At 36.3% G+C, this 13,044-nt stretch overlaps 1 protein-coding gene across 1 annotated transcript; it reads left to right on the forward strand.

The window, feature by feature from the left end:
* Window positions 1-214: 214 nt before the first annotated feature.
* Window positions 215-12,485, forward strand: LOC134839236 (arylsulfatase B-like). The gene is made up of 4 exons (XM_063854723.1): window positions 215-506; window positions 7,081-7,240; window positions 10,800-11,121; window positions 11,529-12,485. The coding sequence occupies exons 1-4, from the start codon at window positions 215-217 to the stop codon at window positions 12,483-12,485; spliced, it is 1,731 nt and encodes a 576-aa protein (XP_063710793.1).
* Window positions 12,486-13,044: the final 559 nt, after the last annotated feature.

Raw genomic sequence — 13,044 nt, forward strand, 5'->3', positions numbered from 1 at the left:
AGAAGAGCCAAGAAAAAGAACCAAGAGCCAATGTTGCCGTGAGTCATCATCGTAATTTCCCGGAATTTTAATTGGCAGTAAATTTTAGAAAGTCGTTTTTTTCCTTTGAATTGCTGCTCTTCACAGCATTTTTGTTTTTTAATGTAAATAAATAAAAAAAACCTTGTTCCAATTTAATTTCATTAATAAAATATAAGAAAAGTTCCACTAAAATATGTGCTCGAGAAGCATCCTGCTGAGAGAAGCCTCAACTACCTTAGTAACTCTTATCGTCCTCGCTGTTTCATCACTTGCGACCGCTTCTGAGCATTCAACAAGAAGAGATGCCACGCAGCCGAACATTGTGTTCATACTAGCGGATGATTTAGGCTGGAATGATGTTGGCTTCCACGGCAGTCGGCAAGTGAAGACACCGAATATTGACAAGCTGGCGGAAGAGGGTCTGATTCTGAACAATTATTATGCGCAACCGGTGTGCTCGCCTAGTAGGGCAGCACTGATGACTGGTAAATTACATGACAAATTTTAACCCCCTTTTCCATTTTTTACTCAAAACTTGGGCTCTTTTCCAGTCCCCCCTTTCAAAATACCGATTCAAATTTAGTTTACGTGTTATTACGGCTAAATGCGTGATGTTACGCTGTAAAGTATGAAGAAAGAATCTGTTGAGAATTGTCGATTTGTTCACCACGCCAAATTTCATTGCATTGTAGCAACGTTAAATAGACTTTTCAAAATTGAATTTGAAAGGGGGGACTGGAAAAGAGCCAAAACTTGTAGCCCCTCAGTTTTTTTGCCAGTTTCACATCCCCTCTAAGTTATTTCATAATGGTCTCTTTTCCACGTTACATCCCCGACGTTACACCCACCCACAATTGAATTCCAATTCAGAATAATATTCTAACGTTGTGACGGATAATATGATAGACATTTGCATGCTCTACAAATGCTTTGAAACTTAATATGGTGAACAGACTGAAAATTGCGAACAGATTAAGGCTCTTTTTCCTCCATCCCCCACCTGCCAAGTTTTACAGTAAATTAAACTAAAAATTTTGTTCACATTGTCTGTTTCTACGAAAAAAGGCATACCGACTAAATAGGCCATGGCAAACATAATTGGTCATCATAATTCAGCTTGTAAAACCATTCGTTACACCATAGAAATGATCCTCGTGTGAGATGGGGGGAGGGGGGAAGAGCCTAGATTTGTTATCCATACCTTACATCGTACATTGGACCAAAAATTGTTCATATAGTAAATTGCATGTGAGAACCGGGCTTTTTTCCTTCCCCTAACCTCACACGAACATGTACGATGTAAGGTATGGATAACAAATCTAGGCTCTCCCCCCACCTCACACGAGCATCAATGTTACGGTGCAACGAATAGTTTTACAACCTGAATTATGAAGACCAAATATGTTTGCCATGGCCTAAATTATCCGTATGTTAATTTTCATCAAAATCGAACAATGTGAACAAAATTTGTTTTTCCTTTCCCATCCACCTGCAATTTTTTACTAAAAAGCTTCTGATGACATTGTCCGATCTGGCTCTTTTCCAGTTTCCTCCTTTCAAAATATCGAGTTTTAGTTTTGTTTTACGTGTTATTATGGCTAAATGCGTGATGTTATGCTGTAAATTATGAAGAACACATCTGTTCAGAATTGTTGACTTGTTCATCACGCCAATCTTCATTGCATTGTGACAACGTTAAATAGACTTTTCAAAATTGAATTTGAAAGGGAAGGGGGAAAACTGAAAAAATCACGGATTTAGCCATAATAACACGTAAAACAAATATAAAACTCGGTATTTTGAAAGGGGGGCTCTTTTTCCTTTCCCCCCCCCCCCACCACACTCAAACATGAATTTTATGGTATAACGAGGGATTTTACAAGGTTAATTATTACGACCAAATATGTTTGTCATGGCCTAATTAGTCTGCATGTCAATTTTCATGACAATCGGACAGTGATTAGTAATTTCAAATATAAAAATTAGCAGGTGGGGGGGGAAGGAAAAAGAGCCGAAAGGGGGAACTGGAAAAGAGCCCAAAATTTCTAATTGCTTACTTGTCAAATTTCGCAGGCGGTGGAGGGAGGAAAAAGAGCCGAGAAACGTTTAAAAAGAGCCGAGAAACGTTGTAAGAACCCTTTTTACGTAATGGCCCTCAGACTCAGCTCAACCCTACTTCCCACAGTCAGATTTAGGAAGGTGCCTTCTCCCCAAAAATTTCAACACACCTATTTTACGGCACCCGTTTTTGCCACCAAATGCTAAATATTTTCTTCTCCGTCTATGGCGCTAATCTATAGAAAATGATGAGAGAGCGTCACTTTTTCAGTTCTCCACCCCCTCGTAAAATTACCAAAAAAAAACAGTTTCAAAATAGTTCACGGCATTTTGCATCTTATAAATGCTCTACAAACTTGTGTAACTGTTTACGCTGACACGTTTAACGCATTTTATAATATTAAAAGTCATTTCAAATAGGCTTTTATATATTGAATTTCAGAAAACATCAAAGGGGGATTTGGAAAAGAGCCGAACGGTCAAAGCTTGGTTCAGTTCCAGTTCCCTCCGTACAATTTTTTGGAAAACCTTCGTCTGTCTCAGACTTCAATGAAAATATTTTTTTGAAAAAACTCAAAATTCATTAATTCTTCTCAAAACTAGATCTCTAGTTGCATGATTAGGACAGTCTTTACTGGATGCTACCTGAGTTTCAACGTCTCCGCATAATTCGTCCCCATCGTCAGAGCGTAGCTAGGTTTCCTTCCAGGATAGATTGAAACCGGTGTGTCCAGTGTGAACCCAACAATACACTCACACATAGTCCTCTTCGTGTGATGGAAAAACTCCGGCCTAAAATCACTGAACTTTGACTGTTAGGGTTGGGCACCAGGCAAACTTGCTCTTGCTTACTGTCGCTCAGTGGACTCAAACTTTTTATTCTACGAGTCACTACGACTGCCTGCTTGGATTTTAGTTACTGTCTGTCCAAAAAAAATTTTGTTTTTATCCGTTATTATTTTAATCATCGGTCGCTTAATATACTTCTTATCTGCGTTACGTCAAAATTCCTGACAAAATCACGTTCTAAGATTAACTGATCAGAGTTATACAAATTTTCCAAATGAAGAACCCAATTTAAAATGCAGTAGATCTACATTAATTTCGTCTGCTTGAATTACAATCTAAGTCTAAGAACGGAAAGTTATGTTTTTGCGATTTTCTTTTTCCACATAATCGCTACAATTCAAACGGCTCTTTTCCAGTTCCCCCCTTTCAAAATACCAAACTTTTTGTTTGTTTACGTGTTATTACGGCTAAATGCGTGATGTTACGCTTTTAAGCATGAAGAACAAATCTGTTCACAGTTGACGATTTGTTCACCATGCCAAATTTCATTGCATTTGGACAACGTAAATTAAGCTTTTCAAAATTGAATTTGAAAGGGGGGAAACTGGAAAAGAGCCATTCAAACTATTATCAAAAACAAATCCAAGACGCCTTGCCGATTTTCTGTTGTCAAAGTTCCTGAGATCAGACATTAGTTTCATGTAGTTAACACTTTTTTCTGATCAATGTCTGGAATTTTATTAATTAATTTCACCTCAGCTCATTTCTTAATTAAGGCAAATTTTATAAACTTGTCTTCATTAACATTTTTTTAATTGAACTAATCTTCAACACAATTGCAGTCTAGTTTATGTTGTTACAAAGAATTCTTTGATTTCATAATGATGCAGTCGTCTGAAATTATAGTTTGTTTGCAATGATCAAATCAATCGGACAAGTCTTTGATATAAACCAAAAATAGCAGTGGACCTACTATAGAACCTTAAAGAACTTCACAATGGCTCTTTTTGTTTTCTCCTCCAAACATTTTATAGGCACTTTTTCTGTTCACTTTATTCGATTGTTACAAATAGTTTGGCACGTGGACTAGTTAGGCCATGACAAGCTGATTTGGTCTTCATTATAATTTTTTAAAACCCCTCGTTACAACATAAAATTGATGTTCCTGCGCGGGGGTGGGGGGTTTGGAAAAAGAGCCGGATGAAGTTACCCAATTTGTTGGCTTGCCAGTTTTTGCAATAATGGGAAAATTCAAAACCAATTAAAATACAAACCCAACAAAATCCATAGTTTGCAACAACGGTATCAAATGCTTTGGAAAACTGAATCAAAGTAAGCTGAGTTAAAATTTTGAAATTTTATAAAATATAGAAAGTAACTTCAAATAAATTTCTAATTAGCAAGTAACTTGATTTGAATTGAAGTTCAGTTCAACAAGCGGCTCTTTTTCCTTTTCCCCCACCAGCGAAATTTTATTAGTAAAATTTTGTTCACATGATCGGATTGTTACAAAAATTGGTATGCGGACTAATTAGGCTATGACAAACATATTTGGTCTCCATACTTAACCTTGTAAACCTCCTCGTTACAACATAAAATTGGTGTATATGTGAGGACGGGGGGGGAGGAAAAAGAGTCCAACAAGCCATGCAAGTTTTTTGTTTTTACCATTTTTTTGTTTTTGTTTTTGGCAAAAAATTTACTGTTGGTTTTCGGCTAGTTTTCGTAAGCTCAGTATGACTTTCGGCATGTTTTAGTTGCTTAATTCTGTCCTTGTTTCAGTTGATTTTCTCAAGTAATTTTTAAATAACCGATTTATTTCAGTGCAATTATATTTTTTTCAGTGTTGAACCGCTGTTTTTTTCCAAATTTTGCTTCCTTTCAGTGGTATAAACTGGCTCTTTTCCAGTTTCTCACCCCCTCTTAAAATTTCAAATTAAAGGTGTTCAAAAATTGTTCAAACGGCATTTTGCATGTAAAACATGTTGTGAAAATTTGTTCACCTGGTTCACGCTGACACTTTTCAATGCAGTTTATAACATGAAAAGTCATTTTAAGTAAGTTTTCATATATTAATTTTCCAAAAAACTCGAAGAGGGGGACTGAAAAAGAGTCTATAAGCTTATCTGCTGTGATGTATCATGATGGGATAATGATTTGTTTCTCACGACTGACAGGCTACAATTGAAAAACAAAGATAGTACAGAAAATTCCGACCATCATAGAAAACACAAACTTATTTCTTTCAAATTAGTGTCGTTTTTTTTGCGTGGTGTGATAAAAGAATCTAAACAAAAAACTACAACCTAGGCATATTCGAAAGCCATAGTAAAACAGGCAAACTAGACAACAATTCTAAAAATCAAACATTAAGAAAATAAAAAAAAATCTTCTTTTTTTTAGCTATCCATGCACAGCTTTTTTTCAAAACAAGCATGCAGAGCATTCTCAAAAAGGCGTTAATAAAGACCCAAAAACTAATTATGCTCGATTAAAACTAAAGTTAAGCATAAAGAAGCGAGTGTAAACGGCCTACATTAAGCATAAATAAGCATGATCGCCCGCTTTACTTGCTACTTGCTGGAAATTGGACGAAAAATCAAAAATTTTAAACCGATTTTTCTCAATACTGGAGAAAAAATTTTATTAATTTTTAAATGACGTCCAAATTCCCACTGAAAAGGCTTTATCATTATATATCCTTCAAACCATTCGGATGAATATTTTTTGTACCTGATTTTGCGTGAAGAAAATAAAAAGTAAATGGCACCCGAATACAAAGTTCCTCCACATTTATAAAATGGTCGGAAGAAAAACAGCTGCTATCAATTTTTAGCAAATTTCGGTAGTAATGATTTTAATCTTTAATAGATTCCAATTTGGTTTAAAGAGATCTGTATACCATGATTGAGGCAGTTTTTTAGGATGTTCACTTTATAACAATTGTTTTATTTTGGAGAAATATTAGATAAATTCGTCCACTTGGAGAAAATAAAGAAAATAAGATAAATCGACAAAATATATTTTTCAATTAACCTTTTTTTCAAACTTGCCGATTTTGTCGTCATTTGTCACTGTGGTCAGAAGATTTGGTCAACTTGCACAGCAACCAGCTGCTCTCGCTAATAAATAATGATCTCAAGTTTTTCTACTGTTGCTCCTCTCCCAGCCAGATAAAAACGTCAATTTCACAGTGTAACCAATATTTGTATGAACTTCCATGCAAGTGCAAAATTAGATTGTTTACCAAATCAACTACATGCCAAGTTTTATATTAATATTTAGACAATGTGAATAAAAATGACAAAAAACGCAGGGGGTCTGGTAAAAGAGCTTGATTTTGTTTCATCCCTTCCCCGTATCACATAATCATCATTTTTTTAAAAGAAAACAAGACTGCTTGTATCAGGGCGAAGCCTGATGTTCCGACTGCTTTTGAAGGTTTATGGAGCAGCAGTAATAACATAAAAACATTATATGAAATAAAATAAAATGAAAAAAAAATTTTCTAAATTTTGAAATTTGTTATGAAAGTCATCCCCCCACGCGCCATATAAAGTACAAAAAGATAGTTTTCGTTCCTTGTAACACATCAATTATGCCAAATAAGCTTCTTTTAACCAATTTGGAACGATTTATAAGACGGATTAAATCTCCGCTTACGCGTTAATAGCGCGAATTATATTGCGCGTTAATTGTCCCAAAGTGGTCAAAATGGCCAAAACGGCAATCTTTAAACCCTCATAACTTTACGAAAAAAAATCACAGGTGAAATATCTTTTCAAATTTAAATTCAGGACAACAATACCTTTTGAATGATATAAAAAAATTCGGTCAAAAATGGCTAGTTAAAAAGTCGAAATTTGTCTGAAGAAAAAAAAAAACCCACCCTGAGCACAAATATTCCGTTACTTTCGTATCGAAAGTCGGAACAATAATATTGTGCAAGAAGAGATCAAATGCGTCAAAAGTTTTTCTTCTATCAGAAGTCGCAAAAAATAACTCTCTAGTTTCCCGGGAGAAGCCAAAGAAACACCTTAAACTTCAATAAATTTATTCAAAGTGTCCAATAAATAAATTCAGCTTCGGTTTTTTTATTTAAAAGAAAAAAGAATTTTGTGAAGCTACTAAATTTTCACCATAACCTTGATGTGCGTATAATAAGAAGATTCCAAGCTGAATCAAGTGTTCTAATAGTTTTTTACCTGTCAGGTAGGTACCCGATCAGGACAGGTCTGCAGTTTGCGATGATCCGCAACGATCAGAGAGTAGGTGTACCCCTGGACATGAAACTTCTTCCCCAACACCTCAGCGATCTCGGATATGAGAACCACGCAGTCGGCAAGTGGCATCTAGGATATTTTGCAGAAGAGTGAGTAGATAAATTACACCACTCTTGCTTATTCTAGTCCCCCTATTGAAGGCATTTCTTCTGTGTGAGAACAAAGTGTTGCATACTTGATTTTTTATCTTCCTGACTGACAACGAATTTGTTGTATTTTCAGATAAAATTTCATTGATCACAGAAAAATGAATTTTACAGATGAAATATTCGGCAATTTATTTATTAGATGATTTTTTTTTACTGATGTAGAATGCAAAAACAAATGGTTGATACATCGAGCAGCTCGAAATCCTAGTTCTTTTCTCTGACTTTTTCGCTCAGTTTATAAAATTTTATCTCTCATTGCAAATTTTTGTGAGCCAACAAAACTTACGATTCGAGGCATTTTTTGAGACCACTGTTTGCATTTGATCAGCTTTAAAATTTGGACTTGTTTAAGTGCTTGTCTCCGGATATTTTGTGCAACAAATTTAGTTCGATAGGTGACGTTATAGACCTCGTGCTCCAACTTCAATTTTTAAAGTATATTTGCGCTACAGGCACCCTTCGAAAAATTTTATCATTGGTCAGCCAAAATAACAAAATTTTGTAATGATATAGCTGAAATACTGACAAGAATTAAGAATAAATGAAAATAAGTGAAATACTTATTTGTTAAGACATTAGATAAAAAGCGAGCGAAATCACTCCGAAAGAGTGGATCACACTGAAGGTCAAAAAAAGACCTGTTATATCTATAATTAAATAAGAAGCGTATAAAATCAGGCAAGTTTAGTGGTCCGGAAGTAGAAAAAAATTACCAGCAACTACAAGAAATTGAAATAAGAAGGATTCACTTGGATTGCGATTTTTCAAATTTAACGAGATAATTCGTTTACTAAACTTGTACGGGTTTGAATTTTTAAATTAAGCACTTAAGGTTTTGATCCAAGGGGTCAACTTTTGTTTTTCAGTAATCTAGCAGTCGGATTGTAAGGTTGTATTGGTTTTAACCAATGCTTCTTTTCATGAAGGAGCAGTAGACAGCACTTCTAGCGGATCTAGGACTTTTTCAAATGTGGGGGCCGGATTTTTTTTAGGTCAACTATTTTGATGTTTTGAGCTCTGCAAAATCATAACAAAACCTTATTTTGACCAAGTTTTCTGCGCCGGAGGCGACTTTTTGAAAAAAGGCCAAAAACGGCGTTTTTAGAGCCTTTTTGAAAAATTTTGACCAAAAAATTCCGCTCTCTCAAAAGTTGTTTATTTTGGCGCCAAAGGCAAAAATGGCGTCAGCCAAAAATGGATATCTCAAAATAGTACAAAAGGGGGACCCTTTGTATCGGCAGGGGTTCAAATCCCTAAAGGGGGCGTATGCGACCCTCCTACCGCTTCCCCCTAAATCCGCTGGTGAGACAGCATATGTATATACAGGGGCGGATCTAGGATTTTCTCGAGGGGGGGGGGCGGATTTTCTAAAAATGTTTTAAAATTTTGTCGACCTTTTTTTTTTAGGTCGATTAAATTAAATTGATTTTCCGAGCTCTCCTAAAGCACTAAAAAGACGCTGTTTTGGCCAAACTTTCTGCGTCGCATGCATATATATATATATATAAACATCTATTAGTACACAGATTTCGGAACCATTAAGTGCTTTGGATGCGGATAAATACCGCGGATGAATAATCTGAAATTGCCCTGAGCAAAACCCGATATCTTCAAGAAGTTTGTAATTTTGAGCTTAAGACAATCCCCGATAGCTTTTCAAAGGCATCCCACGTGAAATAGTTGATTTTTTTGAGCTCATTGAGATTGTATCCAATAAAATTGCCTTAGATGGTGCCCCATTTTAGGCGTGATTTGAACATTATTGTTGAAAAAGTCATCAACATTTTCCAACTTGTGCAATAATATTGGAACCTGATCCAAACTGTATATTATTATTGGTTATAAATTAGATATTTTATCCCTATAAAATATTGAGGACTAACCAATCATACTCCACCTAACTAACAACCCACTTATTTGTAAGTGCTGAAACTACTTCAGGGTGCTGTTTCAACACCCTGAATTTAAATTACAGCTTAGTTGCCTTTTCCAAGAGACCAACTCGTAACAAACCAGTATACTCTAGATCTATTGAGACTAAGAGATATAAGAGTAAGATTAAGATCGGTATTAGACTAAGAAGTTGCACGAATCTATCCGGCCGAAAATACGATAGCGTGACGAGCAGACGTTGTACCTTATCTGAAATTACTCTATGAGTTAGACCATCAGTCCCAACTCATCTGGTACGACCATAAGTCTCGAATAAGACCTTAAGCAATAGAATACTTTAGAACTAACAAAAATAGATTAGACTTAGACAAAAACATTCACAAAAATGTTATACGACAATAATTTAATTGAAATGTCTCTACGACTCAATAGATCAGAGCCATCATTCCGAACAATACGAGAACTCCCTGGTATTGGAAGAAGACCTCGGAGAAGAAATGATGCTCGCCAAATACCAACGATCATCATCCGTCCTTCATTACAGATAGAAGATAAAAGATTCAAAAACTCTGTAAAACCCGGATGGGTGGAACCTGATCCAAACTGTATATTATTATTGGTTATAAATTAGATATTTTATCCCTATAAAATATTGAAGACTAAACAATCATACTCCACTCAACTAACAACCAACTTATTTGTAAGTGCTGAAAATACTTGTAATTTCAGCACCAGAGCATTCTGAATTTAACTTACAGCTTAGTTGCCTTTTCTAAGAGACCAACTCGTAACAAACCAGTATACTCTAGATCTATTGAGACTAAGAGATATAAGAGTAAGATTAGGACCAGTATTAGACTAAGAAGTTGCACGAATCTATCCGGCCGAAAATAAGATAGCGTGACGAGCAGACGGTGTACCTTATCTGAAATTACTCTATGAGTTAGACCATCAGTCCCAACTCAATATTTTACATTTATAAGTTTTTGCACTATAACCGTTTTTTGGCGTCAGGCACCCATTCTTAAAACTCATTTATGCTAGTGAAGAGTCTGGAAAAATTGTTTTATGCTGGGAAAATCGTAATACGTTAGTTAAGATTAATTAAATTGTTAGGATCTTATTCTGGTCTATACTTTATGCGCGGATACAAATCAGGTGCTGAATTGGAAGATGGTTTGCCCCCAATTCAGGGATTTGACCCTTTCAGCACCCAAAGGGTCCCCTTTTAGTACTATCTTATGACATTCAATCTCGACCAATTGATCCTAAAATTTTTCTTAGGGCTCGCTTTTGGCGCTATATAAACTAACTGTGAGGGGAGCGCCCGCCAAAAAAAAACGGCATCTCAAAAAATTGCCTAAAAACGGCTTTTTGGCCTGATTTTCTTGAAAATCTGCCAGTGGTGCAGAAAATGTTCTCCAAATAATATCTCCATTGAGTTTAAAAAAGTTCGTCAAAATTTTCGAAAACTTTTTGATAAATGCCTCCACCGAGAAAATCCTAGATTCACCCCTGATCCAAATTATCAAATTTTTCCTAAATTGACAAAAAGTTTGGACTATTGTCTCAACTCCGTTCTCATCATAGTTTCATGTTCATTTAGATATCTGCCAACATTCCGGGGTTTCAAAACATTCTATGGACTCTACAATGCCAAGGGTGACTTCTGGAGTCATTGGGACGGAGAGAAGGCAAATCTCGGACTGGACTGGCACTTGGACATAGGAAAATTTAACCGGACAATTTTAGTGGACGAAATGGGCATTTACTCAACGCGTGCGTTTTCAGCAAGGGCCACCAAGTTGATATCAGAGCATGATTTCGAAAGCAAGCCTCTCTTTCTGTATCTGCCAATCACTGCACCCCACCAAGCCCAAAGGTATGACCCGGTTCAAGTCCCGAGAGATGCAGAAAAGAAAGCGACGGTAGGTTCAATTGATCGTCTCTTTTTTGATCGTCTCCTTGATCGTTCCATTGAGGTTCTATTGATCGTCTGCTCCACAAATTTTCATTGGTATTTCTATTGATTAAAAATTTCATTTGCAATACGCTTGATTCGAACGTTCCTTGAGAATTTGTAAAATCTCAATTGTAAGTAAATTTGGCCTGATGACTCTAAGTTTAATGAAATAGTTTTTTCAGTGTTACAAAATAGTAAAACGTCCTATTTCACCAGAGAACAATTTTTCTATGAGGAGTGGTAGAGTACAATAAACCATATAATCTTTCAAAAAACGTCAGAAACTACTAGACGCGTTTAAAAGACAGCAAGATGGTTTTTGTTGACATCGGGTTGTTTTTAGTGGGTGCCATTTCATTTAAATGTTTACAGGGAACTTATCACGTTCAGCGCAGAAAGTATTTGGGCATGCTGTCAGAAATGGACACGCTTGTAGGACAAGTCAGAGCATCTTTGGAGTCTCAAGGAGTCCTCGACAACACAATCATTATCTTCAGTTCTGACAATGGTGGAACAGCCAACGGACAGTTTGACAACTGGGGAAGTAACTTCCCATTGAGGTCAGTCAAAGCATTTCTTTACGAGGGGGGAGTTCGAGTTACCGGACTCATTTGGGGGAAACCGATCAAAAACCGAGCAGGGCAAGTTTCTACTGAAATGATGCATATCAGTGATTGGTATCCGACTCTCTATAGCTTTGCAGGGGGAAATGTTGCGGATTTAGACGATATTGACAGCTATGACATGACAAACGTTTTGACAGGCAATAATGTAACATCGCCAAGAACGGAATTTGTCATTAACTTCGATCCAGCCGAATGCTCAAAAGGCATGAGAGTTGGCAAGTATAAATATCTGTTAAACCCGAATGACTTCTTCAACAAGAATTTCGACGACTGGTACCAAGCTCCTGGAGAGTGTCCAGGCGCCAATGAAACCATGATTCCAAACACAACGCCTTCTCAGATAACATGCGAACCGGTGCCTCGTACACGGAAAGTCGACCTCAGGTGCTTCTCGGAGAAAAGTGGTTTGAATGAATGCTTGTATGACATCGAAAACGACCCTTGCGAGTACTACAACCTGATAGATGACAAGAAATATCTATCGGTAAAAGAAAACATCCTGGAGCGAATTAAGTTTTGGGAAATGAAACAAGTTCAGCCCCTGATGCCTCCGTCTGATGCGAGTGCAAACCCCAAGTTTTTCAATTACACGTGGAATCCCTGGACAAAAAACACTACTCTCGATCTACGCATACGAAAATACGCGCCTCACTCGAAGAATTGTTCTTTTCTGTCAACTTCCAGCACCAGCGAACCGTTTTAGGCTACGCCGTCAACTACATGTCACGATGAATGGAGAGTATTGCACATTTGGTAAAACTGTTGGAACAATTATCTCTTTGACTAAAGTATAGGCTGAACATAAGCATAGAAGATAGACGTATGGTGTATAAAATGATGATATAATATGCAAAAAACCACTCAATAAAATTGCAGTACTCATTTTTTCACTCATCTGAGCTTTCGCATATTGTTACGACTTTAAAAAATGACGGGACATTTGGGCTTGGTATTGCTCTATCTCCAGACAAGTTTTGATATTCTAAGAAGCAATTTTTGACCAATTTTTAAAAATAGAATCTGAAAAATATGGATGCATTGAGCTCAAAATTAAAAGATATTTCACCTGTAATCACTTTTCATGAATTTATTGGGGTTTAATGTTGCGACTATCCTGGTTAATTTGAGTTAATTAAAGTGCTCATTTTACCGAATCTAGCATTTTCTTGAGGTGGAAAGGATGTTCATAAGATTTTTTTGATGATTTTTTTCCAGATCGACAAAAAAACTTTTCCGAGATCTTTTAAAACACCGTAAAGACT

Source organism: Symsagittifera roscoffensis, chromosome 1 (assembly GCF_963678635.1).
Source record: "Symsagittifera roscoffensis chromosome 1, txSymRosc1.1, whole genome shotgun sequence".
NCBI lineage: Eukaryota > Metazoa > Xenacoelomorpha > Acoela > Convolutidae > Symsagittifera > Symsagittifera roscoffensis.

Coding starts and splice junctions, on each gene's coding strand:
- LOC134839236 (XM_063854723.1), top strand. CDS start 215: ATGTGCTCGAGAAGCATCCTGCTGAGAGAAGCCTCAACTACCTTAGTA. Junction 507..7,080: donor TAGGGCAGCACTGATGACTG/GTAAATTACATG, acceptor TTTACCTGTCAG/GTAGGTACCCGATCAGGACA. Junction 11,122..11,528: donor ATGCAGAAAAGAAAGCGACG/GTAGGTTCAATT, acceptor AAATGTTTACAG/GGAACTTATCACGTTCAGCG.